Source organism: Pinus tabuliformis, chromosome 9, assembly GCF_031772625.1.
Source record: "Pinus tabuliformis cultivar Carrire ecotype Pingquan chromosome 9, CPIR1, whole genome shotgun sequence".
NCBI lineage: Eukaryota > Viridiplantae > Streptophyta > Pinopsida > Pinales > Pinaceae > Pinus > Pinus tabuliformis.
Genome location: NC_142307.1, coordinates 1,021,881,563 through 1,021,908,845, shown reverse-complemented (window position 1 = coordinate 1,021,908,845; position 27,283 = coordinate 1,021,881,563). Strand labels below are relative to the sequence as shown.

General features: G+C 39.2%; 1 protein-coding gene across 1 annotated transcript in view; it reads right to left on the bottom strand.

Annotated features, from left to right (window-relative positions):
- Positions 1-6,820: 6,820 nt before the first annotated feature.
- Positions 6,821-27,283, bottom strand: part of LOC149152182 (cysteine-rich receptor-like protein kinase 6) — a 63,061-nt gene continuing 42,598 nt past the window's right edge. Inside the window, exons 6-11 of the mRNA XM_089443405.1 lie at positions 9,316-9,853; positions 8,867-9,042; positions 8,469-8,679; positions 8,081-8,321; positions 7,656-7,806; positions 6,821-7,443 (exon numbers count right to left, since the gene is read on the bottom strand). Coding sequence (XP_089299531.1) covers positions 7,075-7,443; positions 7,656-7,806; positions 8,081-8,321; positions 8,469-8,679; positions 8,867-9,042; positions 9,316-9,853 — 1,686 coding nt within the window. The 3' untranslated portion in view covers positions 6,821-7,074. The remainder of the gene's footprint in view (positions 7,444-7,655; positions 7,807-8,080; positions 8,322-8,468; positions 8,680-8,866; positions 9,043-9,315; positions 9,854-27,283) is intronic.

Genomic DNA, 27,283 nt, shown 5'->3' with positions numbered 1-27,283 from the left:
CAATCATTAGCAGCAACAACAAAAGGAATTGGAACATGCAATAGTATGCTGGTAAAGCATTCAGGAGTAAGGCCATTGGTACCCAATAGTGTCCATTGATTTCCATGAGCATACTATGACCGGTATGATGGTTTTTGTATCTTCCGATTTGAGAAAGCCTTGCCAAGAGATGGACTACCCGAGATCGGGGTGTCAGCAGAACTTGGAAGGTGTGTGACTGCACAGAAGTGGGCGATCAGATTGCCTAAGGGACTGTGTAGCATAGAAGGGAAGGTTGAGATATATATATTTTTTTGTCATTAGCATTGCCATATGGAATCAAATGCACATTGGGAGTGCACCCTGGAAAAATGAGTCGGTAAATGTTCACTGAGAGGACAAGTGGTCCAGGATTATAGCATTGGACATTGGATGTAGTGGATTCTGGACTTCCTAGGAAGGAGGTGAACTCTGGCATTACTTTGTGGGTGGAGGTGAGAGCCTATGAATTCCTTTGTGGCAGATGCAAGCATTTAATCCTTTTATTTTCTAGTTGAGAAAATGTGTATGTGTGTATATGTGGTCACTATTGTAAACATCATAATGAGATGCGTTATAAAGCTCCAATAGATGGTATAATTTTCATGTTTCAGCAGTGGTCATTGTAAATACTGCAACGAGCTGTGTTATAAATCTCCATGGGAAGTATGTTTTTTTTTCAGCAATATTGTTGGTTATAGGTGTCATTAAACATCGAGGATGGTGTTCCCCTAAGGGGGAGGGTTCTTTAACATCCCTAGTTAAAACCCCATGTAAAAAATATATAAGACCATGATTGATGGGACACGTATTCAAAGTTGAATGTCGGGCAAGACATCCTAGTGGGTGTTCATTTTGGTTACTATGGCTAAAGGAAATTGGCAAAGGCAATGGCGAAAGGCTTTGGAAAGGCATGAGGCATTTTTGGCACATGTATTTATGAAAATAATGGAAATTAGGGGGAAAGGAAGGTGAAAGGTCACATGTTGCATGTGAAGAGGAAATTGAAGGCAAATAATGGAAACTGAATAAAATATAGATCTCATTGATAAACAGGCTTATGAGGATTAGTGTGTAAGCTTGGTCAGTTCAGTTTTGTTGGAGCTCTCATCTTTTCTATCTCTCTCTCTCTCACTCTCGGACACAGAGAGTTTTCTTGGAGCACTTTGGCATTGGATCAAGAAAGGAAAAGGAGGCAAGAGGAAGAAAAGATCAAGCAAGGGAAAGCAAGATCAAGGAGCTACAACATGATTATTTATAGGTATTTATTTTCATGTGTATTTTTCTTGCTATATTTGGCATGCATGGTGTTGCATGTGGTTGTTTTATGTCATGGCATGGGTTTTGGCAGGTGTGACAATGTTTTGAGCCTAGCCTTGTCATTTCGTGATAGCCTTGATGAGATCGGTTATCATACTTCGGTTGCACTGGATTGCTGGATGGATTCGACGCTTAGTGAGGTGGATCTTCAAAATGAAAGACACATGGCCTAGTGGTCCTTGAACTGGAATGTGGATAATGGTAAAGCCACTGGCCTAGTAACCCCTGAACCAGACTGTGGGTTGCAGTAAAGCGAGGATTGTGCGCCTCGATGGACCTAGGAATCCTTGCCAGTGAATGGCGAGATATATAGTAAAGCCAAGAGGTGGATTGCTCTCTGTTGGGCCTAGTAGTCCTAGGATGGGATGTACGGTAAATCCTGGAGAGTGGGTCTCGATGTAGGGCCTAGTGATCCCTGAATCAGAATGTAGATTATGTAAACCCTGAGAGACTAGGAGGCACTCAAATTCCTCATGGTGTAGGTGGAGAACTATAGTAGTATCCAGGCTTTACTGGTTATTTTCGGTTAGTTATGAGTCCCACATTCATCCTTGGAATATGTCATGAGGGTGATTGGCTTAAGAGAGATTTGGCTCAGCCAATTTATGGTCAAGTGGAATGTGGTAGTCCCATCCCCAGTTGATTTCTATATTCATTAATGAGAAATTCATTCCCTTGCTTTCCATGTGTAAATATACTGGTTTATATGTGGATTCTATGGTTGATGTATTTATAGTATTTCTATTGTTACTATGTTGGTTATGTATATGTTTTATGACAACAACTATGTATGGCTCTCTTCATGTTTTTACTTGTAAATGAATGGAAAATGTATCTATGATCTAATAGATGATAATGCAACAAATGACATGAGGAAACAATGGTTCTGTGTAATTCTCAGATAGGTATGAGATCCCTATGCTTAAATATGTTGTTTACACTTGTAGATTACATGTTTGTGATATGTTTGACGAAATGCCTATCATGGATAGTAGGGGTTTGGTTAAGGGCTTGTTAAACTAATTGCTTTTGCATCATTTTTTCCCTGTTATTTTACTGTTTTGAAGACAGTCATTCCATTCTGGGCAGTGAACTAGGCTCTAGGCCTAAAAACGTGTCTCAAATCCCAGGGACACTGGCACATAACTAGATAAAATGGTCCCTGGATGTTGGCTTGCAGGCTTGTGAGAGCGTCTAGAGGTCCTTAGATGTTGTCATGCCCATATAATGAGAGCGTCCAGAGGTCAAATGATCAAAAACTTCAGTGGGACTCAAGGGCAAGCTGCCTGAAGTGTTGGCATGGTTCGTAGGGCTCCTGTAGCTAATGTGGAAGGTTTGTATCTTGTGTTTTCGCCGATTTCATTTCCTTAAGGTCACATAGGAGGTTTAATCCAATCATAGTAACCTCTCATCGCATGTTTACCCCGGTTGATAGAATGGAAGCATCTTTTAATTTGGGATAATATCATAAGGAGAGGATTTGAAGGACCCTCCCTTTGTTTTATTTGTCATGAAGCGAAAGAAACAACAAAAAATATACTTATTTCCTGTAACTTTTCCACTAGGGTTTGTGAACTCATAATATACCACTCTTTGGTTGTCTGATTCCTAAATTTCAAGACATGATTTATACATTTAATCAATGGACTACCAATTAGTTCAAGAATATCATAGTTCATAGAGCATGGAACCTAATCTTCGATTTTATCTTATGGAACATATGGAAGGAATGAAACAAAAAAACCTTTAAACAACAAGTGGCAACATCAGACCTACTAAAAAAAACAATTTTGGCCAATCTATAGGAGACTATTTTATTAGTTGCATGATCCTTGGGGGATTGGGAAGTTGATGACGTGAAAACAATTATTCTAAGAAACCTGCATTTGGAAGGCAACTTGGTAATTTTTCTATTGACCACTAACATAGAACATTTGGTAACTGCAAACTATTGTTATCGGCCTCCCCTAAAAAATTTCATAAAATTAAGCTTCAATGGAGCATCGAAAGGGAATTTGGGGCCAACATGTTTTGGAGGAATATTACATGATGCTAACTCAGTCCCTTTAAGAGTGTTTGCAGTCGAATGTGGTATTGCAACAAACAACCTCTCTGAGTTCTTTGCGGCGGAGGGAGCACTCTAGATTGCAACTCATCTAGGGTATAAGCAAATACAAATACATTGAGACTCTCTATTGGTGATACAATATATTTTTCAACTCCTAAGTGGAAAACCGATCTCCAAAATCATTCATGGTTGGAGATTGGAAATGATTGTTACCAATATTGTGAAGTGTTTAAAAGGATTTGACTATGTACTAGTCGAACGTACCAAACATATAGGCAATGGTGTGGAAGACTACCTTACAAACATGGGTTGTCAAATGCAAGGTTTGGAAATGGACAGTGCATGGATAATTCCAAGTTGGGACATATAGAATTAAGAAATCATGGCATTGCTAGAAAAGAACAAAAATTGTGGAGAGTCCTTGATGGGGGTGTTAGCTAGTACATAGGTAAATTTGAATGGAAGTGTGATGGACAAGTGTCTCTCCAAACATGGTACATGTAAGATTGACACAATGGGAAGGAAACTCATTGTTTGGAGGTGATCCTCACTCAAAATATGAAGGTGATGGGAGATGGAAACCATAACCTACCATTTTCTCTATGTGTATTGTCTCTGGATAATTCACTACTTGGTAGGTTTTCCTTAATGGATCTGACAAGATCCACTATGGGAGAAAATAAGCCTACGTGTTACTCATTAATGGCTCCTCGAAGTTCAGAAAGAATGTTTTCCTTAAGGAGTGTGCCACACTGAACACTGGTCCCACCTCGGTCCTTCCATCACAGAGTAATGGTCCTTGCACTGCATGCGATTTCTCCTCCTTGTGTAATTATAAATGGCATGGTGTATGTCAAGGGTGGCGAGTGTACATGGTACTTTGCAGTGGGGAATTCTGCAACATTGTATGGTTTTTGGGTTTTAATTTATTATACCATGCTTGACATGACGTCTTATGTGCGTCGACAATCACTCCAAACTCGGCTGAGGGAAGGTGTTGAGGTTATAATGACCCTTTATTAACAAAGGTGTTGTCATCAATGCTTTTTATTCTATTCTTACTTAGTGCAACCACAAGGCCAATATTCGAACTGATGGTCGTGCTCCGCTCATCGACATTTCAAGGCCTTGACTTCTCAGGTATCTCTTTCAATTTCTCTATTTTGGTGTGCCAAGTTTGGTACCCGAGAAATTTCTCAATTTGGTTTGAATGGTTCATTTTGACCTAGTACTTTTAAGTTCCAATGAGGTTTATTGTGTTATCTGACACTTAAAATTGGATGGAGTCATTTCCTGTTTATGTTTACACATGATTTTCCTCTACTTGGGTGTTATGTAGGTTATTCTTTGCTTTATCATTCTCTGAACCGATTTCCTCCTCCTCATTATCGCCATAGGTTATCGCTTTTAGGAAACATTGTCAGTCACTGTCTCATTGTTTCTTCTCATCTCCCCTTCCTGACACAAGCACTTGTCCCCTGCATCTTTGTTGTTCCTTGCCTCATTCTACTGTCCAAAGCACTCATCCACTGTGGTGAGTCATCGAAACTACGCTAGTTTAGTTCTCCTTGTGGAATTAGTTTAAATTCTCTTTGACTTTGGGGATCGAGGGGTTTTCCGTTTTTGTGGGCTTTGTCCAGTTCTATGGGTTTTGGGTTTTGGTGATGATATAGTCCTCTATCGAAATACATCACATCCGCTTTCTGTGAGTTGGGTCTTAAATTTGGATAAGAGTCCTCAAGGTAGTTTTGGTGTTAGTCTATGCTATCTTGCTTGTGCACTTCTCCAAGCGACTATGCCACCTTGATAGAGAATGACAAGCCATAGGGGAGGCACTAGAACTACGTCTACCTCTTGGTCCAAGGAATTATTAGGTTGGAATTCAGTGGAATTTGTTTTTATACAATCCCTCTGGAAGTCAAAAAGGAGATTCGACAACTTGAATCTCGCAAATTTGGGGACAAAGAATACTTTTCGGACTCTGAAATGGGTAATCAAGAATTCAAATGGATTCCAGAACCTAGTAAATTTAGAAATAGAAAATTGTACTTCCTACATTCTGTTGCAGGTTACTAGCAGTTGGACACCCTATTTCGTTTGGTCATTAGGTACAAACAAGTGGATCATTAAAGGGTTTTTGCAGGCCAAAAGGATATGAAAAGCCTCCTCAAGAGCATTCGAGAATGTTTGAATGAGATTCTCATTCGTCTGTAGAGGGTGGAGAAGTACATTGTGTCGAATTTAGATTATGACTCGGAGAACATCGCTAACATTCTTGCGATAATCGATGTTCCCCCGGTCAACACTACTTCACCTTCTAACATTGTTCCTCCAATTAGTGGAGCTCCTCTTTCTCTGGTGGTCATCTTCGATTAAAGGTATTAGCTTCACAGTAGTTTTGTTTTTGACAACTCCTTTCAGTATTCCAAGTGTACTTATGGTCTGGTCGATCAAACAACAACCTCATGATGATCATGGCCAGTTTTGAAATATTTTCCATTACAAACCTCATCTGTCATTTTCCCTTCCCTCTATGGCTTTCTTTTTGTGATTTTTGTTCTCAAAAGCTCAATCTATGCAATGGAAACCTCTGTTGTTATCTCATGAGTAAGGTCTTATATGACAACGTTCAAAGATGGTATGTAAAAGGATGGTCTAGGTAGTTTGTTTAGCAAGAAATGCTTTTAGGTTAGGCGCACTATGGTTATAAGTGTTTTGCACTCCACAAAATTGTTGCTATCCATGTACTCTCATTGTAAGCATATTTTGATAAATGGAAATTTTGTGCCGATTTACAAAAAAAAAGAGATACATATTCACGCGATATTTTTTTAGTTAATTAGTTTAATTAAAAAGAGAGAAAAAGCATAACAAATTTTTATATAAATCTCAATTATTCGTCATCTAACATTATTAATATTTTAAAATACTCTGTGAAGGTAAAATCCCTATCATCTACCTAATAATTATTGGTAATTAAATTCAAATTATAAAAACCTTCTTCCAAAACAAACAAACCTATTAACATAATTAAACTATAATTAATATATATATATATATATATATATATATATATAATTATATAATTTTATTCAAATCTATCTATATTCTTTATCTCAATTTTAATTTCATCTTATAATATGTAAATGCATTGCGACTTAACAGCCTTACATTTTCATTGGTAATGTAAGTTATTAAATCATTTTCGATTTCAGCCTAATTGAAATTTTGGATTGCATCATTAAATTCATCGCACATTGACAATACGTCCAAATGTGCATTCACTCTACTTAAATATTAATTCAAATTCACTTGTTGGTACATAAGTACAGCATAATTTAGCACTGAAAACATCTGTTCGCATTTCAAAAATCAAGGTGTATTATGTAATTTATGAGCTATCTTAACAATATATGAATCAAGTCAAATCTTCTATTAATTAAAAATATTAAAGATCAAAATTTTTATAGGATAGTAAATCTCATATGATATGCGTTTTTGGAAAGAAATTGTTTTATTACATATTTCACCACTTCATATTGAAGTGGATATTCGCTGCCTCCTTGTATAGATTAGAATATGTAACTGTGTCGCTAGGTAGGCAACACTAACCAATAAGAATCTGTAGGAACATGAAACATAGAATAGTGCAACTATCGTACTGGATGTTACCTAGGTACCAATTCGATACTAGAAACGGTGGCGTTAGATGAAGAAGCAGGAACCGGATTAGATAAAGTGGATGATGTGGTTGCAGAGGAATGATGTGACAATCCATAGCCTGAACTGCTGTTCCTCGTGTTAAATCGAGGAACAGAATTGGCGCAAACAGGCTTCGTGAGGTACGGCAACGTCACAGAATGAGATGAAAGCATCGAACTTACTGTAGACATTGTGGGACGAAGTGAGGGGTCTGCCTGTGTACACCAAATAGCAACCTGTATGCATTTCAGCGCTTGCTCCTCATCGCAACTTTCAATTATTGCTACTCGATCAATAATCTCGACGCTATTTCCTGCTTCGTATGATCTCCATGCCTGCATAATCACAACGGGTACTCATTTTGATTAGATATATACATGATGGATAGACCCGCCTTAACTTTATATTAAAGTATAACAATTCCAGAAGTCAATATATGCAGAATTCATATGTAAATAGATTGGATTAGCAGCAAAATCTCTGATCTCGTCTTCCCCTAACCGTACAGTACATAGATGAGGTAAATACAGCAGAAACAGTGTCTCACCCATCCTAAAAGAATCTGCATCTCAGGGGGCAAATTATAGTCCATGTTCTTCCTTCCTGTGACAAGTTCCATGAGAAGGACGCCAAAGCTATAGACGTCAGCTTTTGCCGATAATTGGCCATGCATAGCATACTCCGGTGCCATATACCCACTGCATATCCATATAACAGTATCAAATATTACATATTAAGGCAAAATTTAAGAGTTGGGCAATGATAAAGTGATATTTGGAAAGGAAAGTGTACTGCTAGATTCTAGGAAGTAACATTTAAAGTGAATTATTGTACATTCTACAAGGATGGTCTAAAATACAATTATAAAATTGTCAATTCTCTTGAAATGAATCATCATAAACTAAAAAATATGTATATGCAACCTTAATTGTTAACATTTTTGACAGTAAGGATGACTTTTTGAAATCTTACAGAGTTCCGGCCACTTTTGTCAAGGTGCTGACGCAACTCTCATCTTGAGGAAGAAGTTTTGCCAAGCCGAAATCTGCTATCTTCGGATTCAAATTTTCGTCCAATAAAATATTGCTGGCTTTAATATCCCGATGAATAATCCTCGGTTGAGAATCCTCGTGAAGATAAAGAAGCCCACGAACCACTCCCAGTATGATGTTGTAACGCTTCTGCCAATCAAGCTGGCTGCGTTTGATTGGATCTGTATACATTCAAAACACTTCTGTTTTAATTGTCACAACCAGAATAAGCTTCTTGAAACTTTAATACTTGTCGTCATCTACATACATCATAACATGGAAATGGCTTCATTCTTATCTACATACATCATAACATAGGAGTGACTCACCGAATAGGATTTTATCGAGGCTGCTATTCGGTAGGTACTCATAAACAAGTAACCTTTCTGATCCCTGCCCACAACAGCCTAGTAGCTTCACAAGATTCCGATGCTGAATCTTGGCGACGAGCTTGACTTCAGTCAGAAATTCTTTCTGTCCTTGCTTAGAATTTATGGACAGCTTCTTGACAGCTATTTCTTTTCCATCATGAGTGGTTGCCTGAGAGAATACGCTAAATATTCGTTTGAAGATTTTGGGAAGTATTTAAGCTTAATCACGTTTCTACTGTATATCTATTTTCAAGCTAATAATTTACATCCAACTTTCAAGTGTGCGGGGAAGCAGCAAGCTTATTACGATAATTTAATGTTCTAAAAGTGGTAGGAGCTTTCGTAGTCTATGTTACCTTGTATACTGGGCCGAATCCTCCCTCTCCCAGCTTGTTATCATCATTAAAATTATTTGTAGCAGCTACCAAAGTTTCCAACTTAAAAGTCAATATTTGTCGATCCTCAGTGACTAGTACTTCTTCCTCGGCTTGCTCACGAAGTATTTGGCAATCCTCACTGACTTGTTCATTAACTATACAATCAAAACATACACAGCTAAATCAGAAAATACAGCTGGGAAGAAACTGAATGATGTATAAATTGGTGCCTATCTATGTAAAAGTGTATTAAATCTACACAATGCACTGAATATGACGATAGCACATACCCAGGTAACCCGGGGTCTGAACATATGCACTTCTGGATTTCGATATGGTCAGAACCCCGCCGTTTAGATTGGTATGTGATAATCAAAATGAAATTTAAAGAACATGACATACATTTACCAGATAATCATCTGCACTACCTTTGTATCCATTCAATATTCTCCGAGTTATAAAGAGGCAGATCAATAGCGCCAAAAGCAAGCCGCCAGCAACAGCCCCTGTAATTATAGGTATTTTGTTTGAATGTTTACTATTAATCGATGATGTGAAAACCGACTTATTAGCTGCTGTTGCAACAGGGGACGGAGCCTGCCATGCATCAACTGGCGCTTCCGAAGGGGAGGGAGAATTAAAGAAACTATATGCTTCATAACTCACAATGCAACTACCCGTGAAATACTCGACTCCTGCCCTTCCATAATAATTTTCTTGAATATCACTGGTTGCTTTAAGAAGACAACTTGTGCAGTCTGCAGTAGATATATCTCTGGTGCACTGGACCAGAGCGTAAATCTTTGGATAGGAGTCTACTATTTCTCCGGAAGCAAATCGATTCCCTGAAGGTACATCTGCTATTTTAGCTGACAAATTGGTTAATAGTCTCTGGAGAGCCTCGTTAAAGACAACAGGGTTGGAAACATTATATGTTTTGTGATAACAATATCCAGTTTTGCGATGAAATAATAATTTTCATAACGCAAGTAACACAATTCTAACCAAATTCTACCGCCAATGGCATTCCCGCAACTTTGATTTTGTCTGATAGTAGTCGTTGCGTTTCGTGAACAACTGTAGCATTGATCGTCTGTTGCGTCTCCCCTGCATTGGAGGAGGCCATAAACTCGGTCGGGACTTTGGTCGCCAGAAACAGAAATATTAAACCCAGTCAAGTGCGTGTGTTGAACAAGACTATTAAAGACTCTATTCAGATTGCTCTCAAAATCACTGCCTGTATAATAGGTGACGCCGTTGCAGTAGTACAAATTTCCTGAATTGCAAAACTGTGCATGAAGAGTAATGATCAACGTTATGTAAAATAGAATCAGGAGAAAGCACCCAGAATTCCCTCCCCGTAAGTTGATATTCGTTAGGCTTGCCATGGCCAATCGAGAGGCTGGGCATAAATGTTTTCCCAAACTCTAACTATGCACATATATAAAAACAACGATGTTATATGCTTAATTAATGGATCAGCGTTTAAGCTTTAGCGATGGTGATGATTTGAATACTCTGATCTCGCTGACGTTTCAAAAAAAATTATTTATCAAAGTCAAGTCAAGAGAATCCGCCGACCACAAGAGGTGTCAGTATTGTAATTTCCAAAAAAAGTATTCATCAAACTCAAGTCAAGAGAAGCCGGCCATGGGGGGCCGGGCTATGGTAGGTGGTGTCATTATCGTAATTGTGAAACTTCCTCTTTTCGTCCAGACTTTTCTATCTTAAAGGTAACCTCTTACGCACGTTTTAATTATATTTTCAAAAGTTTTATTTAAAATATTGGCTTTTTATGATATAGAAATATAAGTCTCAGATTTTTATTTTGTAAATATTTATGTATTAATTGAATCTTATCAGTATTTAATTAGTGTAACCAAAGGATAATTGGCAGCTTTTAATTGTTAATTTTATATTTAAAATTTAATTTCAAATATATTTTGTTTAATAAAAGAGCGTAAATTTATTAAAAGAGTAATCTGACTCTATATATATATATATATATATTTTTTTTTTCAGAAGAAAAAAGCATAATATATTCATATAAAAAGAGATTACATGATGCAAAATGCAAGAAGCATATGCAATAACGTGGACCGAGCCACATACAAATCTGTATAAACAGATCACCAAATATAGCCCCGAAAGACCAAATATGCCCAGAAACATGGCAAACACATCTATAAGGTGCAGAAATGGCACCAAAGCACAAAGCAGATAAGCAACGGAAGACAGCGCAAGATCTGACCGCCCAATACAATAAGGAGAGGCACGAAATGAGGAAGAGAGCAGCACAAGAAGCCACTCCTTCCCCGCCCCCTCAAACTCTCCACTCGAAATCAGACGAGAAACAAGATCACTGCCACAATCAACCGCATCTGCCGGCAGAAAAGATCAACGGAAAAATCCATAGAAGCGGCACGAAACAGAGCAAAGCCCATTGTTCCCTCAACGCACGAAACAGAGCAAAGCCCATTGTTCCCTCAACGCTCCAAAGGATATTCCGCGGCCAGAACAAGCCTAACTGCCGCCGAGAAGGTGAAGACCCACCGGAGCAGAGGCGAGAACCCAAAGAGTTACATGTTTAAGTGTTTTCTCTAACATTGATTTATTATAACTTTAATTTTTATTTTTTTGAAATACATAAATTTACCGTGACTTTTCAACCATCGTTTTCAATATTTATGGTCGTTTATAGCTCGGAAGACTTGAGTAGACTTGTAAAGTTGGGTTGATAGACAAAGTCTTGTAAAGTTGGTCGTTTATAGCTCGGAAGACTTGAGTAGACTTGTAAAGTTGGGTTGATAGACAAAGTCTTGTAAAGTTGGGTTGATAGACAAGTCAAGATAAGAAATGTCACTTTATTATATTAGGTTTCTTGGTATTTTTTTAACTTTATTATATTAGTTTTCTTGGGATTTATGGACATATTCGGAAGATTCTTATTTATTTTAAATTTTCTTGGTTCTTTATTCTTCTAACTTTATTATAATGATCAAATAGCCTTTCAGAATCACAAGTGACGTGAAGTCCTATTCTCTAATTATTCAAACTATCATTCTCAACTACTAACTCGTAACAAATCCAATCAAAATAATAACCTCAACAATAATTAAAATCCTCTAGGTTCAGTACAAAAGATCTGACCATTCCGAGATAAGCCTCCCTTCGGACTCGACTACACAAGTTATATGGTGTGGGGTATCCATCAATGTAAATAATTATCATAGATACCTCTCATCAAGCCTCCTCCATGCCATTTCTATCCACAATATCCACAATGGAGGGGTATCAATTTCAAACATTCATATCATATGAAGGGAAAATCCCCAAAATTCCAGAGGCGACTTTTCAACCATATAGATACCTCTTTTCAAGCCTCCACCATGCAATTTCAATACCTCTCTTGAGCCTCCACCATGCAATTTCATCCACAATGGAGGGGAGGGGTATCCATCAATTTAGAAACGTCAAGCCATATAATATCAGAAAAAAACCCCAAAAATTCAGAGGTACAATAATGGCTCTGTGACTGTTCAACGCTATTATGGTGCCTCCTTTTAATATCTATGGTTCTTATTAATCCCCAAGACTAGGCCATGCACATGGTATGACGAATCAAAGTAAAGACAAAAATGGAGGGGAGGGGTATCCATCATTTTAGAAACGTCAAGCCATATAATATGAGAAAAAACCCCAAAAATTCAGAGGTACAATAATGTCTCTGTGACTTTTCAACGCTATTATGGCGCCTCCTTTTAATATCTATGGTTCTTCTTAATCCCCAAGACTAGGCCATGCACATGCTATGACGAAACAAAGTAAAGACAAAAATGGAGGGGAGGGGTATCCATCATTTTAGAAACGTCAAGCCATATAATATGAGAAAAAACCCCAAAAATTCAGAGGTACAATAATGTCTCTTGTGACTTTTCAACGCTATTATGGCGCCTCCTTTTAATATCTATGGTTCTTCTTAATCCCCAAGACTAGGCCATGCACATGCTATGACGAAACAAAGTAAAGACAAAAGGTAGGTATTTATATTATTCGGTAATATTAGTTAAAAAAATATTAAATTAAAGTATAGTTTTTTTGTTTTTTTTTTAAATTTCATTACAAATTATTGAAATTTTTATATTTAATTTGATGACATTATATAATTTAAAAGTTGTAGAAGTTTTTTTAAGGATGTTTTAAATTCATTTATGTATTTATAAATGTATATTATGAAATAAAAATTACGATTTCACAAAAATAATATTATCCAATATTGTTAAAATGTAAAATTAACAAGGAGGGTTGTATGGCAGTTAGTTCCTGCATGGAGGGGGAGGAGCAGGAGCGGGTTGTTGAGCAGGTTGACTTCGAAGTTAAGGCAAAGGGCTATGAGCAGGATTTTGTGCAGCTGGTAGAGAGGGCTCCTAGGGCTCCCATCCATGGCCCAACAACTACAATGATCGTATTAGAAGAAGCTTATCAGAAGCACTGAACGAGAACATCATGTGTTTGTCAAACATTTCGGAGGAATAAAATGGTTGAGATAGAAGTAATCATGTCCACAACTGGTAGCACTTCATTTCAGCCCTTACATTCAGATAACAAGCTGTTAGAATCAGCCACATGACAAGGACATAAATTTTGGCAATAAACACCATAAGCCTTCACATTTTTTGTTGTTTTCAGCATATACATGTCCTAAGACTCCCCCGTCTTTGGTTTGACCAGAAAGAGAATGCAAAAGCCAAATTGTTGTGCTTGCTTATGCAACTATAGAAGTTAAGCAACCTCTGTTGAAGAGGCACCAATGGATTAAGTTTAAATGATGTGATTTTTCGATTTTACTTCAGTATCAAAGGGAGTGGCACCCATAGGGAAGGTAGCAGGGGCGGAGGTCAGGTTAAAATTCTTAGGACAGAACTTAGACAAAGTCTTGAAGAAAGAAAAAGCCAAGAACTATCTCCACTTAAAGCTAATTGTTAAGACCACTGAAGTGCCTAAAAACCATGGAGTTTCTTCATTAAGTATCTTGAATAAGTTCTCCAATGTACCTCAAGACACTGTGACTAGTGCACCAATGTATTTTCATGTGAGAAACGAACATTAATATTGCACAGATGAAGAGACCGTGCCTGGAAGTATCCAAATGCTCTAAGTGCTTAAGCAAGCCTGTCTAAAGGGGCCCGACTAGAATCTATAAGGCAGTTGCCACGTAACAATCCCCTCCCTATGAGTAGCTATAAAACTTCCTTCCATTAAGAAAGTAGGCTTAAAAGGTTCATAGCGATGCTCAAAGTGTCGTACGAAGTATGTTCAATCACTAAGTTGGATAAGTGAGGAACGAAGTCGCTCGATATTCAATAAGGCGCTGCCCTTCCCAACTTACTTATAATAGTAGGGTTTGTAAATGGAGGAAGCTCTGCGGGCAAGCAAGAAATCCCTCACAAATTACCAATCGCCCTGATACCCCACTATAATGGCACTCTTCCCATTCGATGATAAAGCCTAGAAACAACCTGCCTAGCATCTATATTAATGTATTGCACTTTGATAACATACTATGGCTCTATAGACTCTGGCTCTTTCACCTATTCTCTGGCAATTGTAATACAACGTTCAGGCTTTCAGGTTCTATGTATTTCCGACTCTATGATCAACTATGGAAGTTGCACAAGTAAGTTTCAATTGCTCGTTACTGTATTAGCTTGTAAACTCACTGGTGGTCAAGAGACTTTTCCTAAGGCGATACAAAGTATAAAAGGTCAAATAACTGAGTGACCGTTTGATCCAGGTCCGGGTGTGATAAAGGACCCTTCCAAGACCTTTTACTTTCGTGATGTGTTAAATTGCATTTTTAAAAGAACATAAATGAATACATCTGCATGCTGTAAAGAAGAGGAACATGACAATCATCAGCACATGAAAACATAAGTCGTTGATAATGGAGTTCGTCCAGGAGGGACTACGTCTCCGGGCCCCAATGTCAAGATGGTGTAGGCCACTGCATTAAGTGTTGTCAATAGTGATGATGTACATAAGAGGTGATGTCGCTATCATACAAGGAAAATTCCCTCACACAGGAGTGGCTCCAAGAGATGTTCCGCTACAGGAACTCTCAGTCAAAATGACTCCTATCAGTATGACATAAACTCATGCATGATGAGCATCCCGCCAACATGGCATAAAAGGGATCTCAATGCAAACATACACTATGACAACATGAGTATCCCATCAACATGACGACAAAGGAATCTCAAATAAAACATGACGAATCATGATAACAAGTACATCTCACAAATGATTATGCATCATATCAAGAAGGAATCATGAAGCAAAGTAAGAAACAAGATCAAACATCAAACTCGAATCTGTACAACACAATGCATAGCAAAAAGAAGTACATGAACACTGCATATACCTCACATCTGGGGGCCATCTGAAGAAGAGGATGTCAAACTGTTGAAGCTAGCTGTACCACCAATCTCACGGCGTCGAATCTCATGGAAATGGCTGCTCGCGTTGAATGCTGACACCTGCAATCCACTTAGAAAAGTGGCTGAAAAATGAAATGAGAAAATGGAAAATTTGAACACACCATCAGATTTGTGGCATCGAATAGTGCAAAATCGACTGTCAAATTTCTGAATTCTGAGAAAGTGGAAATCTGGGGCTTAAGGAATCTTTTAGATTCCCCCTAGATTCCTCAAAGATTCCCTCCTTCGAGTCCTCTGCAAATTCGCTGCACATAGTAGGGAATTGACTACGCCATCGAGCTCGTGTCGCCAAGAGGTGTAATATTGACATAAAGTTTGTCCAATTTGGACACTGCAAAAATTTCACCCTCCTGAGAATTTTTCTCAATCATGGTTCCACCTACAATAAATTAATTAAAAATTATCGCCTCGATTGCCATGCACGTCCCTGCTCCTCCATGCTGCCTTGACGCACTGATAAATGACAGTTTTATATAAGTTTTTGGGCAGATTAACCAAGAAGTTGGTTTAGGTGGATTGGTTTAAGTCAAAAATAGTGGAGGGGTTGGGTGGTCAATCCCTGCTCCTCTCATTTTACCACATTATAGTTTTTTCTTAACAACCATATTAATGTTTTGGGGTCGGGTCCACCTTGGGCAGCGCGCACCAGGCCCTCCATATCCGTTTTGAAATGGCGCGTGGTGTTGAACATTAAATGGAAGGCGCGTTGGTTACATGGTACGTTGGTACCGTTTGGTGTGACATGGTGTACGCACCATATATGGCGCATTAAATGGGGGCCAGAGCTTGTATTGGGGGTGCGTTATGAGGCTGTCGTGTGGGTGGGGCCGGCCCTCCCGTCGACCGTGGGTTCAACTCCCACTGGCCCCTCCTTTTTACGGCATGTCTGGAGTTTTAGGGGTGTGGGCCAGGTCCACTAGAGGTGCCCCGTGCCCACCCCATATTAATATTAATATGTGGTTATGGTTTGGATGTTGGGTTTGGGGGCCGACGGGGGTCATAGCCCATCAGCCAAATTTAAATACAATTTGGTATGTAGTTTGGGGGTGGCGGGGGTAGTGGCCTGCCACCTCATAATTATTATTATTATTATTATTTTTAATTTATAATAGGACCTTTCTTTTAAATTTGTCTAACATAAGGGTTATTAGACAAGTTAAAGAGGCAACAATTTCGCCCACTTCCGGGCGCTAGGTTCCATGCCTCGGGGTCAGCAAAATTGTAGGACACTTAAATGTGGCCCACAATCCAACTTTGACCAAAACTTTGACTTGTTCGTTCTCCCTCATACGAGCTCAGATTGACGAACCGTTCACACTGCTACGATCAGGACGACGACATCTACGCTTTGGTCTTGGTTCAAAAGAATTTTGATCACTTTGATTTTCGAGCTTCCATAAGCCTGCTTTGTCCTGTGTGTGTCTCTGGAACCACCTGGATAAATCCTCCCCACTGAGGAGCTTTTGGTCCTCCAAAAGCATGAAAAATAATTTGCAACTTCTCTATACCTTGTCTGCATCACAAGCGCCCTGAAAGGTCTTGCTTCCATCTCCTTCACCTTTGTCCTTCGGAGCCTTAAGTGTTGAGCTGATACCTGCAACCTCTGCAACCTGTAGTACATTGTTTTGCAAATTACATGCTTGACTTTCATAACCAACTAATGACCCAAGCATCCCATACTTGCCACGAGTCTATAACACATCCTCAATGGTCAAGTTTACATCAAAATGGATACAATACCCCAGCTACGAAAACAAGGCCAACATATCATTGTTGCTTCAACAAGTGATGGAAAGCACTTCATCACTACAACAGAGGATTTACAAAGATAAGGCTAAACACTATCATTTATTTGACACGACATCACTTTCATAGTTTATCATGCAACACAAAATAAAACCAGACTCATTGTTGCTGAACAAGTGATGGAAAACACATCATCACTTTTACATTTTAAAATGCAACAAATGATTTACGAAAGCACGACCATGACAAGCTAACATATCTAGAAACCATTTTTCACTTATCACTGTGAATGGGTCATTCCCCTATCGTAGCTTTGCTTGTCAAACAATTGTTTCACTTGGTTCATGCACTAACGCTTTGTCTTTAAGGCGCTGCTTTGGATGGAGCCTCCAACATGTGGCTCTTTGATGGCCACTTCTGTTGCAATGACTACAATACATGTTCTTACTCCAGATCTGCGTAACATGTTTCTTTACCTGTTGTTGAGATGGTCTTTCATGCCTCTTCGTTGTTTGTGCTTCTATTCTTTTCTAACACTTAGAATATGTATGGTTATGTAATCATGCCATGTTTTACGTTCATCTTTAAAAACATGATTATAATCGAAATGAACATTCGAATGTCGAGAGTGGTTATACCTTTCCTTGTCGTCTCTGGTGTAGGTATGGCAATGAGAGCTTGCCTCAACTCTTTCCTGCAATGGGCACCGCCATAGGATGACAGGGATGTGTTCCCATCATTCTCTTTCCTCGACGATTTCAACAATGTCTTGGAAGCATCTGACACCTTCGAGCATTCTCCTTTGGTGTATCCCAACTCTGCAAATTGAGGTCTCTGCACATCCTCCATTGGTTGAGTTATGCCTTGGTTGTTAACACCAAGTTCTTTTTCCTCCTTGTGCCTCGTCCCGGTAAGGAGCCTCATGTTTGTCCCTGTAATTGGGATCTCCAAATCTCCAACAGAAATCATACTATGTGAAGACGAAACCGAAAGGAAATCAACCTCTTTTACCTCCTCTGTCGATTTGGAAAGAACTGATGAGAGTTTCTCATCTTCTGTTGTTGGTGGTTCGCTATCTGTCTCAACGCATTGCCTAACTTCCTTTCCGACATACCCAAGTCCTACCTGATGGGCTAATTCTTCTACTTTGATGGGGTTGACAATGCTTTGGCCATTAACACCTAAGACTTTTCCTTCATACCCCATTCTCTTCAATAGTTTAGAACCAATTCCTGTGGTATGATTTTCAAAAACAACGAAATCATCATCAGAACACATACATGAATTCAGAAAACTACTTTTTACCTCACATGGGTCACGCTGTAGCTTTTCCAATGCCTCGTCCTTTTCTTGCAGCTGTCGTAGCAAATTATGTTTCTCCTCTCTCTTCATGTAGAAGCATCTTCAATTCAACATTATCTGTTTGAAGACTTTGGTTGTTGTGCTTCAGTTCTTCTAGGGCATCTTCCGTGACTTGCAACTAAAGCTGCAATCGCTCATTTTCCTCTATCTCTTTATGTAGAGTTTCATACATTATTTCCACCCTTTTGGAAATTTTGAGCATGGTCTCATACATCGTTTTTCATCCTTTGTGGCTTCACGTTCCATTGTTCACGCTTGCAATTCACTTCCACGCAAAGACCGCTCTGATACCACTTGATCCAGGTCTGAGTGTGACAAAGGACCCTTCCAAAACCTTTTACTTTCGTGATGTGTTAAAATTGCATTTTTAAAAGAACATAAATGAATACATCTGCATGTTGTAAAGAAGAGGAACATGAAAATAATTAGGACATGAAAACATAAGCCGTTGATAACAGAGTTCGTCCAGCAGGGACTACGTCTCCGGGCTCCGATGTTAAGATGGTGTAGGCCGCTGCATTAAGTGTTGTCAATAGTGATGATGTACATAAGAGGAGATGTCGCTATCATACAAGGAAAATGCCCTCACACAGGAGTGGCTCCAAGAGATGTTCCGCTACAGGAACTCTCAGTCAAAAGGACTCCTATCAATATGACATAAACTCATGCATGATATGCATCCTGCCAACATGGCATAAAAGGGATCTCAATGCAAACATACAGGACGACAACACGAGTATCCCATCAACATGATGACAAAGGGATCTCAAATAAAACATGACGAATCATGACAACAAGTATATCTCACAAATGATTCCGCATCACATCAAGCAGGAATCATGAAGCAAAGTAAGAAACAAGATCCCACATCAAACATCACACTGGGATATGTGCAGCACAATGCATAGAAAAAAGAAGTACATGAACACTGCATATACCTCACATCCAGGGGCCATCTGAAGAAGAGGATGTCAAACTGCTGAAGCTCGCTGTACCATCAATCTCGCGGTGTCGAATCTCATGGAAATGGCTACTCGTGCTGAACGTTGACACTTGCAATCCACTTAGAAAAGTGGCCGAAAAATGAAATGAGAAAATGGAAAATCTGAATGCACCATCAGATTTGTGGCGTCGAATAGTGCAAAATTGACTGTCAAATTTCTGAATTCTGAGAAAGTGGAAATCTAGGGCTTAAGGAATATTTTAGAATCCCCCTAGATTCCTCAAAGATTCCCTCCTCCGAGGCCTCTGCAAATCTGCTGCTTAGATCAAGAAACTGATTGTGCCATCGAGTTCACCGAAAGGTGTAAGATCGACATAAAGTTTGTTCAATTTGAACATTGCAAAAATTTCACCTTCCTGGGAATTTTGCTCAATCATGGTTCCACCTGCAATAAATTAATTAAAAATTATCGCCTCGATTTTCGTGCTCTTCCCTGCTCCTCCATGCTGCCTCGACGCACTTACAACTGATGAGTTTATATAAGTTTTCAGGCGGATTAACCAAGAAGTTGGTTTAGGTGGATTGTTTTAAGTCGAAAATAGTGGAGGGGTCGAGTGGTCTATCCCTGCCCCTCTCATTTTACCACATTAGAGTTTTTTCGTAACATCGATATTAATGTTTTGGGGTCGGGTCCGCATTGGACGGCCTACCCCATACCCTCTGTATCCCTTTCTAAATGGCGTGTGGTGTTGAACATTAAATGGGAGGCACATTGGTTACGTGTGACATGGTGTACGCACCATATATGGCGCATTAAATGGGGGCTGAAGCTTGTATTGGGGGTGCATTATGAGGTCACCGCATGGGCGGGGCTGGCCCTCCCACCGGCCATGGGTTCAATTCTCACTGGCCCCTCCATTTTACGGCATATTTGGCGTTTTGGGGGTGTGGGCCAAGGAGGGCCACCAGAGGTGGCCCGCGCGTACCCCATATTAATATAAATATGTGGTTACGGTTTGGATGTTGGGTTTAGGGGCCAACGGGGGTCCTGGCCTGTTGGACAAATTTAAATACAATTTGGTATGTAGTTTGGGGTTGGCGGGGGTGGTGGCCTGCCACCTCATAATTTTTTATTTTTATTTTTATTTATAATAGGCCTTTTTTTTTAATTTGTCTAACATAAGGGTTATTAGACAAGTTAAAGAGGCAACAATTGCGCCCACTTCCGGGAGCTAGGTTTCATGCCTCGGGGTCGGCAAAATTGTAGGAGACCTAGCCTATAGTCCAACTTTGACAAAAACTTTGACTGGATCGTTCTCTCTCATATGAGCTCGGATTGACGAACTCTTCACACTGCCATGATCATGATGACAAGATCTACACTCTAGTCCTAGTTCGAAAGCATTCTGATCACTTTGATTTTCGAGCTTCCATAAGCCCTCTTTATCTTGTGTGTCCCTGGAGCTACCTAGATCAGTGTTTGTAGTTTGAAAATGGGTGAAATCATTGAATAGGCAGGCTTGCGTTAAAGGTTTGGAAAGCTAAAAGAGAAATGAAGTGCTTCTGGTGTCCTACTACGCCCGGAATAAGGAAATAGTAAACAGGAGGAAATAAAGAGATAATAAGCTACTTCATTCCTTTCCCAATGCAGACAAGCGACTACGTTCCTTACCTTCCTCACTTCTTCTCAAACTGAACCTTGAGTTCCTCCCTATCGCTCGAAGGAAATCATACATCGCCCAAGCCAACAAAAGAAAGAACCAAGCTGTGGTAACCATTACTCGCCTACCTGTCTGATGGAAGCTTTCAAGCAATAGTTCGTCCAGTTATAAGCCTACCTCTATTCACTGATTAAATGACCTACCCACAATCCATCTAAAAAGAAATTGAAATAGATCTTCCATAGCTCAAGCCATCTCACCAAGCAATAGATCTTTCCCTCGGTCAAGCTAAGCTTTCGTACACTACGTCCGATCAAGCTATCGAGAAAGAACCATCCGCTACCGCGCAACATCGCATTGCACCGTCAACTACCTCTCACAACGTCCCATGCTGTGTAAAACATAAATTGATATAACCTGCGGCTATTTCACTTCCAATGGCACTTGAACTACTCATAACTCATACTTTCACGCTCTGCTCACACTCATATTTCCAATTGTAGCTTAGTTATTCTATCAAATATCACTAGCAATCACTGCTAGTAATGATTATTTAAGGACACCCACCTTGAATATAAAATAATTACAGGACTTGTGGACTTGTGATTACTCTAGAAGACAGGTAAAGGAATTCCATCTAGAGACACATCCCGCCACTATACTCCCCCCTCCCCCCGCATTTCTCAACTTCTCCTTTTTCTATATCTCAGCCTTCCCTTGGTTTAAGTCTCACCTGGAATATGACTAATTTCCTTTATTAATGCTTCCCTGCTTCTTTAGTATTTAGTAAGTACCAGAATCTGCATCATATGAGCCATCGGGATTAGCAGTTTCTATTTCCATAAGCATATGATTGATTCATAAGCCTCAGTTCCATTCGAGTCATAATTATCAGGCAGGATTTCATTCATTGACCTTCACCCATCAATCCACAGCCATGTCATTCAACAATCGATCATGGGGAGCAAAGGAAGCAACGAAAGAAATTCTTCATCGAATCAATAATCCAGCAGTGTCTCTGAAGTTTTGGCTTTAGTGAATCAATTCAAGAAGAAGCTAGTTTGGACAATCCAACCCAACCTGTCCAATAGAAAGAAATCCAAGTAGGCTCAGGTCAAGAGTCGATCGAGACCCCGCCCTTCAAGACCTGACTGGCTCTTTCAGGGTAGACAGAGGCCAACCACTATAATATTAGTTAACTCGGGTTCAAATTCGAAGGGTCTGCTAGTGTCTTGATTAGCGAAAAAGCTTTGAACGAAGTGTCTTGGTTAGTGAAAAAGCCGCTACAGTAGGTCTCCGGCTCCAGTATACTACTAGGATGTCGTAGCTTTAAACCTTCTGAAGAGCATAGTGATTGAAACAAGTTTCATCAGATGTCAAAGAGGGGGAACCCCATTGTTCTAAGCAGGCCTGAGATGGATCAGTGTTTTCTGATTAATAAGCCTTTCATGTTCAATCTATTTCTTAGTAGACCATGGCGCTAACTAAGCAATGAAACTGAGTGTCTTCAACAATGAGGATTATTTATGGATAGTTTATACACACTCCTGCCAGTATAATAACAACAACATGAACTCCCAGCATATCTGCATAATAAAAGAAAAAAAGAACTCACAGAATGTCAGCATAATGTTAGCATTAGTTATTAAGCATTTAATGTCTAAGATATCATTAAGACAGATATATCCCTATATTTCATTAACGAGTGGCAAGCATGAAAATTTCATTAACAAGTGGCGAGCATGAAAACAAAAACAAGTGGGTTGCATCCACAAGTGGCTTGTGTAGGTGAAAACAGGTGCGTTGCATGAGGATGCAAGTGGCAAGCAGGGGTTTTGGCTATCAGGCGCATTGTGGCTCCCATGAAAATTCTTTGAAAATCTTGTTGTCAAGGTTGTCCAACTGATACAATTTCTGCAAAACCCCACAATTTATGTGAAACCCCAAAAGAAGAAATGGGCATAATGCATATATTTTTGGCTTCAATGGGGAAGACCCATAAGAGTTTCCATGGCTAAGGAGCTCAAGGACAGGACCTCAATGCGGGAAAAAAAAAACTCCCACTCGGCCATAATGCCAGCTTCGACATCTATCTACCCATCGCATAGGCTCTCGCTCAGGAAGATTTGGACATATACAGTAATTACGCTAGCTTCAGGAAGATTTGAAAAAATACAGTGATTAGAAGCTTGATCACCACTACCCAAAAGATGATGTCCTAGCTTAGCAAGTTGTTGAAGCAGTTGATTCTTTCGATGAACCAGCTTTCCTTTGCATGGACAAGGATGGCCCATATAATAAGGCTTCTTTTGGAAGGACCTATTTGAACCAGTGATAGGGATGGCCCATCTAACCAGGATTCTTCTAGAAGGACCTATTTGAACCAGTTGATAACCTTCAAGTAAGCAGTCCTAGCACCTAGTATGCACAGTTACCCATCACAGGGAGTCGGGGCTTCTTTCTCTCTAGGTCCCATGACCAACAGACATCCTTGCGAAAGCTCATATAGGCTTCTTAGCTAGAAAACACCTTTATAAAATGAAAAAAGCTTCTCTAATTCACCCAGTGCTTATCTTGATGATGGCCTTTACCTTAATGGTGGCCTTGATTCACAGTTTTAGTGTAATTCACCCAGCTCATACCTTGATGGTGGCCTTGATTCAAAGTTTCAGTGTAATGAAGACCAAGATGATATAGTGTATACATATGTGAACTTCAACGTAATGAAGACCAATATGATATAGTGTATACATATGTGAACATATAAACATGTTGCATGAAAAGGTGGTATAATGTTTTATATTAAATTTGCAGAGCCATTGATATAGAAAAATTATTAAAAAAATAGATATAAATTAAATTAAATATAGGAAAGGAAACTTGGAAGTGGGCATGCAAGGCTTGCATGTAGCCCACGTATCACCTCTCCACACTCTAGGACTTGTGTGTAGCCCACGTATCAACTCTCCACACTCTAGAACTTGTCTCAACCTCGTATCGAGATGTGGGAAACAAGAGACGATGCTAGTGTTGTCATGGAGTGTAATAACTATCTCGAACCTGACCACTGAGGCTCACGTGTCGCTATGCCCCTGCTTATTCGCCTTCACTATTACCCCTACAACCTACCTGCCTTCACAAAAGCTACAACTTTGACCTTGACTGATGGTGCACCAGATTAGATATAAACCAGTTCTATAGCCATTTGAGCACGCTGTAAGCACACCTTTTTGACTTGATACGTGGAACCCCAACTTCACAATGAAAGTCACTTTTTCCCTTTTCAGAATGGCTTTTGAAGACGTTTCACACAGGCATCTAGAGAGGATAAATAAGCTACGATTTCTCAGATTGATGGTATGGGCTGGCTAGTACAGCTTGATGGGATCAATGGCTTTTAGGCTGAGTGCCCGCTTGCTCGCTTTTACTTGCTTTTCGTTACTGCAAAGCTGGGAAAATTACCCCCGCTTGGTCTAAAAAAGAAATGGAAGGCAGGGGTGAAAGGTTCACGACGATAGTGCCTATGCTACTGATATTCCCGGCTTCAGTGATAGTAAGGGCTAGACTCCATTGGGTGAAGAGGCAGTAAGTAAAGGGTGAACGCAAGGTCCCGACCGGTGCTTTTAAGAGAAGGGTAATGTGGCTTGGGCATAAGTCTCTGGGACCTGTCTTTACTGACGTTCTTGCATTCTTGACCGACGAATGAATGAATCTATCTGGGCTACAACAACCTCTTCCCGTCCTTTCTCACCCATCTTCCACTACCGGTCTCTGCGAATATCCCACATCATAGCTAATCTTCCACTATCGGTCTCTCTGAGTATCCCACAACATACCTAGCAAAAGCCAGCAACAACAAAAGCCAACAAAAGAAGTAAAGCCAGCAAAAGAAGTATGAGGTACCTTTCAATGAAGGACAAGGACCACACTTGAAGAACCGCTAACTGGTATCACAGACACATGGGCAGTACATGCAGTAGCCATGTGTTATCTGGTCTGGTTGCATGCAGTGTGTGTGTCACCTAACATATATATTACTAAGAAACTAAATAACCCAAACATCTAATCGAAATGCATTAATGCCAACATTAGTTTCACAGTTGAAAATGTGAAGGAAACACATGAAAGAAACATGAAAATAACATATGGTTCTGGCCTCCCTGCCTCGAGAAGAGGACAAATAAGATGGCGAAAAGGATTTCGCTATGAAAAATATGTTGCGAGTCTTAAAACTTTGGTTATTGAGAATCTTAAACAACTCAAATTAATATTAGTGAGCATCATATCGATTACTATAGTCCCTGCCTGGCCTGCGACAGGGACTAATAAGAAGGAAAAAAGCGAAAGTTAGTATTTTTCTATTGTTGAGCCAGATTTTAGTGACCTAATTGATTTTGGACCATTGAACTTTGGAATCAAATGTTCTAGTTGACTTTTCTTTGTATATACATAAAATCTAATTGCACTCTTTTCTAATCATTTTGCTTCATTTCATTTGTGAAGATGGATGGAGTGTCCACTCGAAATATTAGACAAATCATCGCACCCATAAACAATAGATATATCCAAAAAACAGTTTTCTAAAACATAAAATGTTTAAACTTTTTCTTAAATTTGTAATAGATATTTGATATTAAAGGTGTTCAAATCTCGATGCAAAATATACCTAGAGGAAGGAATTTGCGCACTCTCAGAACCCCAAGCTAGGGTTTTCTAACAAGCGCTGCTTTGTTCTGCCATAATAGAGTCGGGGGTGGCTCAGAATCACCCTCCTTTCGGGACGCTGTCTTAGGTAAAGGATGGGAACCAGAAGCTTCATTCTTTACCAAGATAACGACCTATAAAGCCTTCAACTCCTCCAAGAAATCAAGCGTCGCCCGACTAGGAAACAAAGGGATGGAGAAAGGTTCTAGCATGCCATCTACTTCACAAACCCATGATGCAGGGACTCTATCCAGCGAAGCAAAAGAAAAACATCAGCCTCAAACTCAAACAAATAAAAACTATAAACCCAAGGTGAAAAAAATACTAGTTCTAGAGATTCAAGATCCGGATGTTGTTGCATATAGAGACTTCATGCAGAAACATGTTGTAGAGTCTCATGAATGTTTTGATTTTGACACCATTTCCATCCATTTTTCCTCTTTTTATCATTTCTATCAACTTAAATAAACAATAAAACTATAGGTTTCTACATGGTAAAGTACTCAGATGTCTTATTTTTCATATTTATTAATGTGCCTTATTATTAAGTTAAAAATTGTAATAGCTACAAAATTAACACGAATTTGCAGTTGTTTCATGATTTCGCAGCTATCTCCATGGTTTGTTGGATCCCAATATGCCAACCAAGTAAAGAAGCACATGGGCAAATAGGGGTTGATCTCCTCATGGATCTCCTCTTATTCACCCAAGCCAAATCATCAAGAAAACCGCCCAGTGGCGCAGTCAAAGAAGAAAGTCAACGTGTAGATAAACAGAGCAGCGGGAGTTGAAATAGATCATGACTCTACGATTTTCTTTCCAAATAGAAAATCATTGAGAAACGTTAAATTCTCCATTATCAGATTAGCATTTAGATTAGGATTGTTTTTAAGTTTTTAAGGCATGAAAGTCTCAATCTGTTGAGCGCGAATGCTATATATATAACTCTGTAAACAGAAAACAGGACATAAACATATATGTAATTTTAATTGACAGTTTGAAGTTCCATAACTATGTTCCTTTTTAATTGAAGAAGCATTCTCATCGATATCATGCGCAATTAGCTGTTGAGATAAAGTCTTAAAACCTATTGTTTTGTGGAGGGCCCCTGCAAACAGTCGAGGTTCATTTGCTTATTATTCAGTTTAGTTCATTTCGTTTTTGATTTCCAGAATTTCATTATCATAGTTTCATTTCTTTGTAATTACTTGTTTACAGTTTTTCATTTGTTGTCTGTCGATTTCAAATCATTTGTATGCTTTCTAAAATAGGACTATGTACATAATCTCCTTCTTTTCATAAGTAAATATGTTTGTTTAGATCACATTCTTTCTGCTTTTATTTTTATTATTTCAAGTAAGATTGTTAATTGCAGTGCGTAGATCTTAACATAGATTGCTTTATAAATTTCTCCTTGAATAGAAGTAATTCTTTTTAGAGTAGAAGTAATTGTCTTTCTAGAACATTAGTTTAGGTAGCTCTA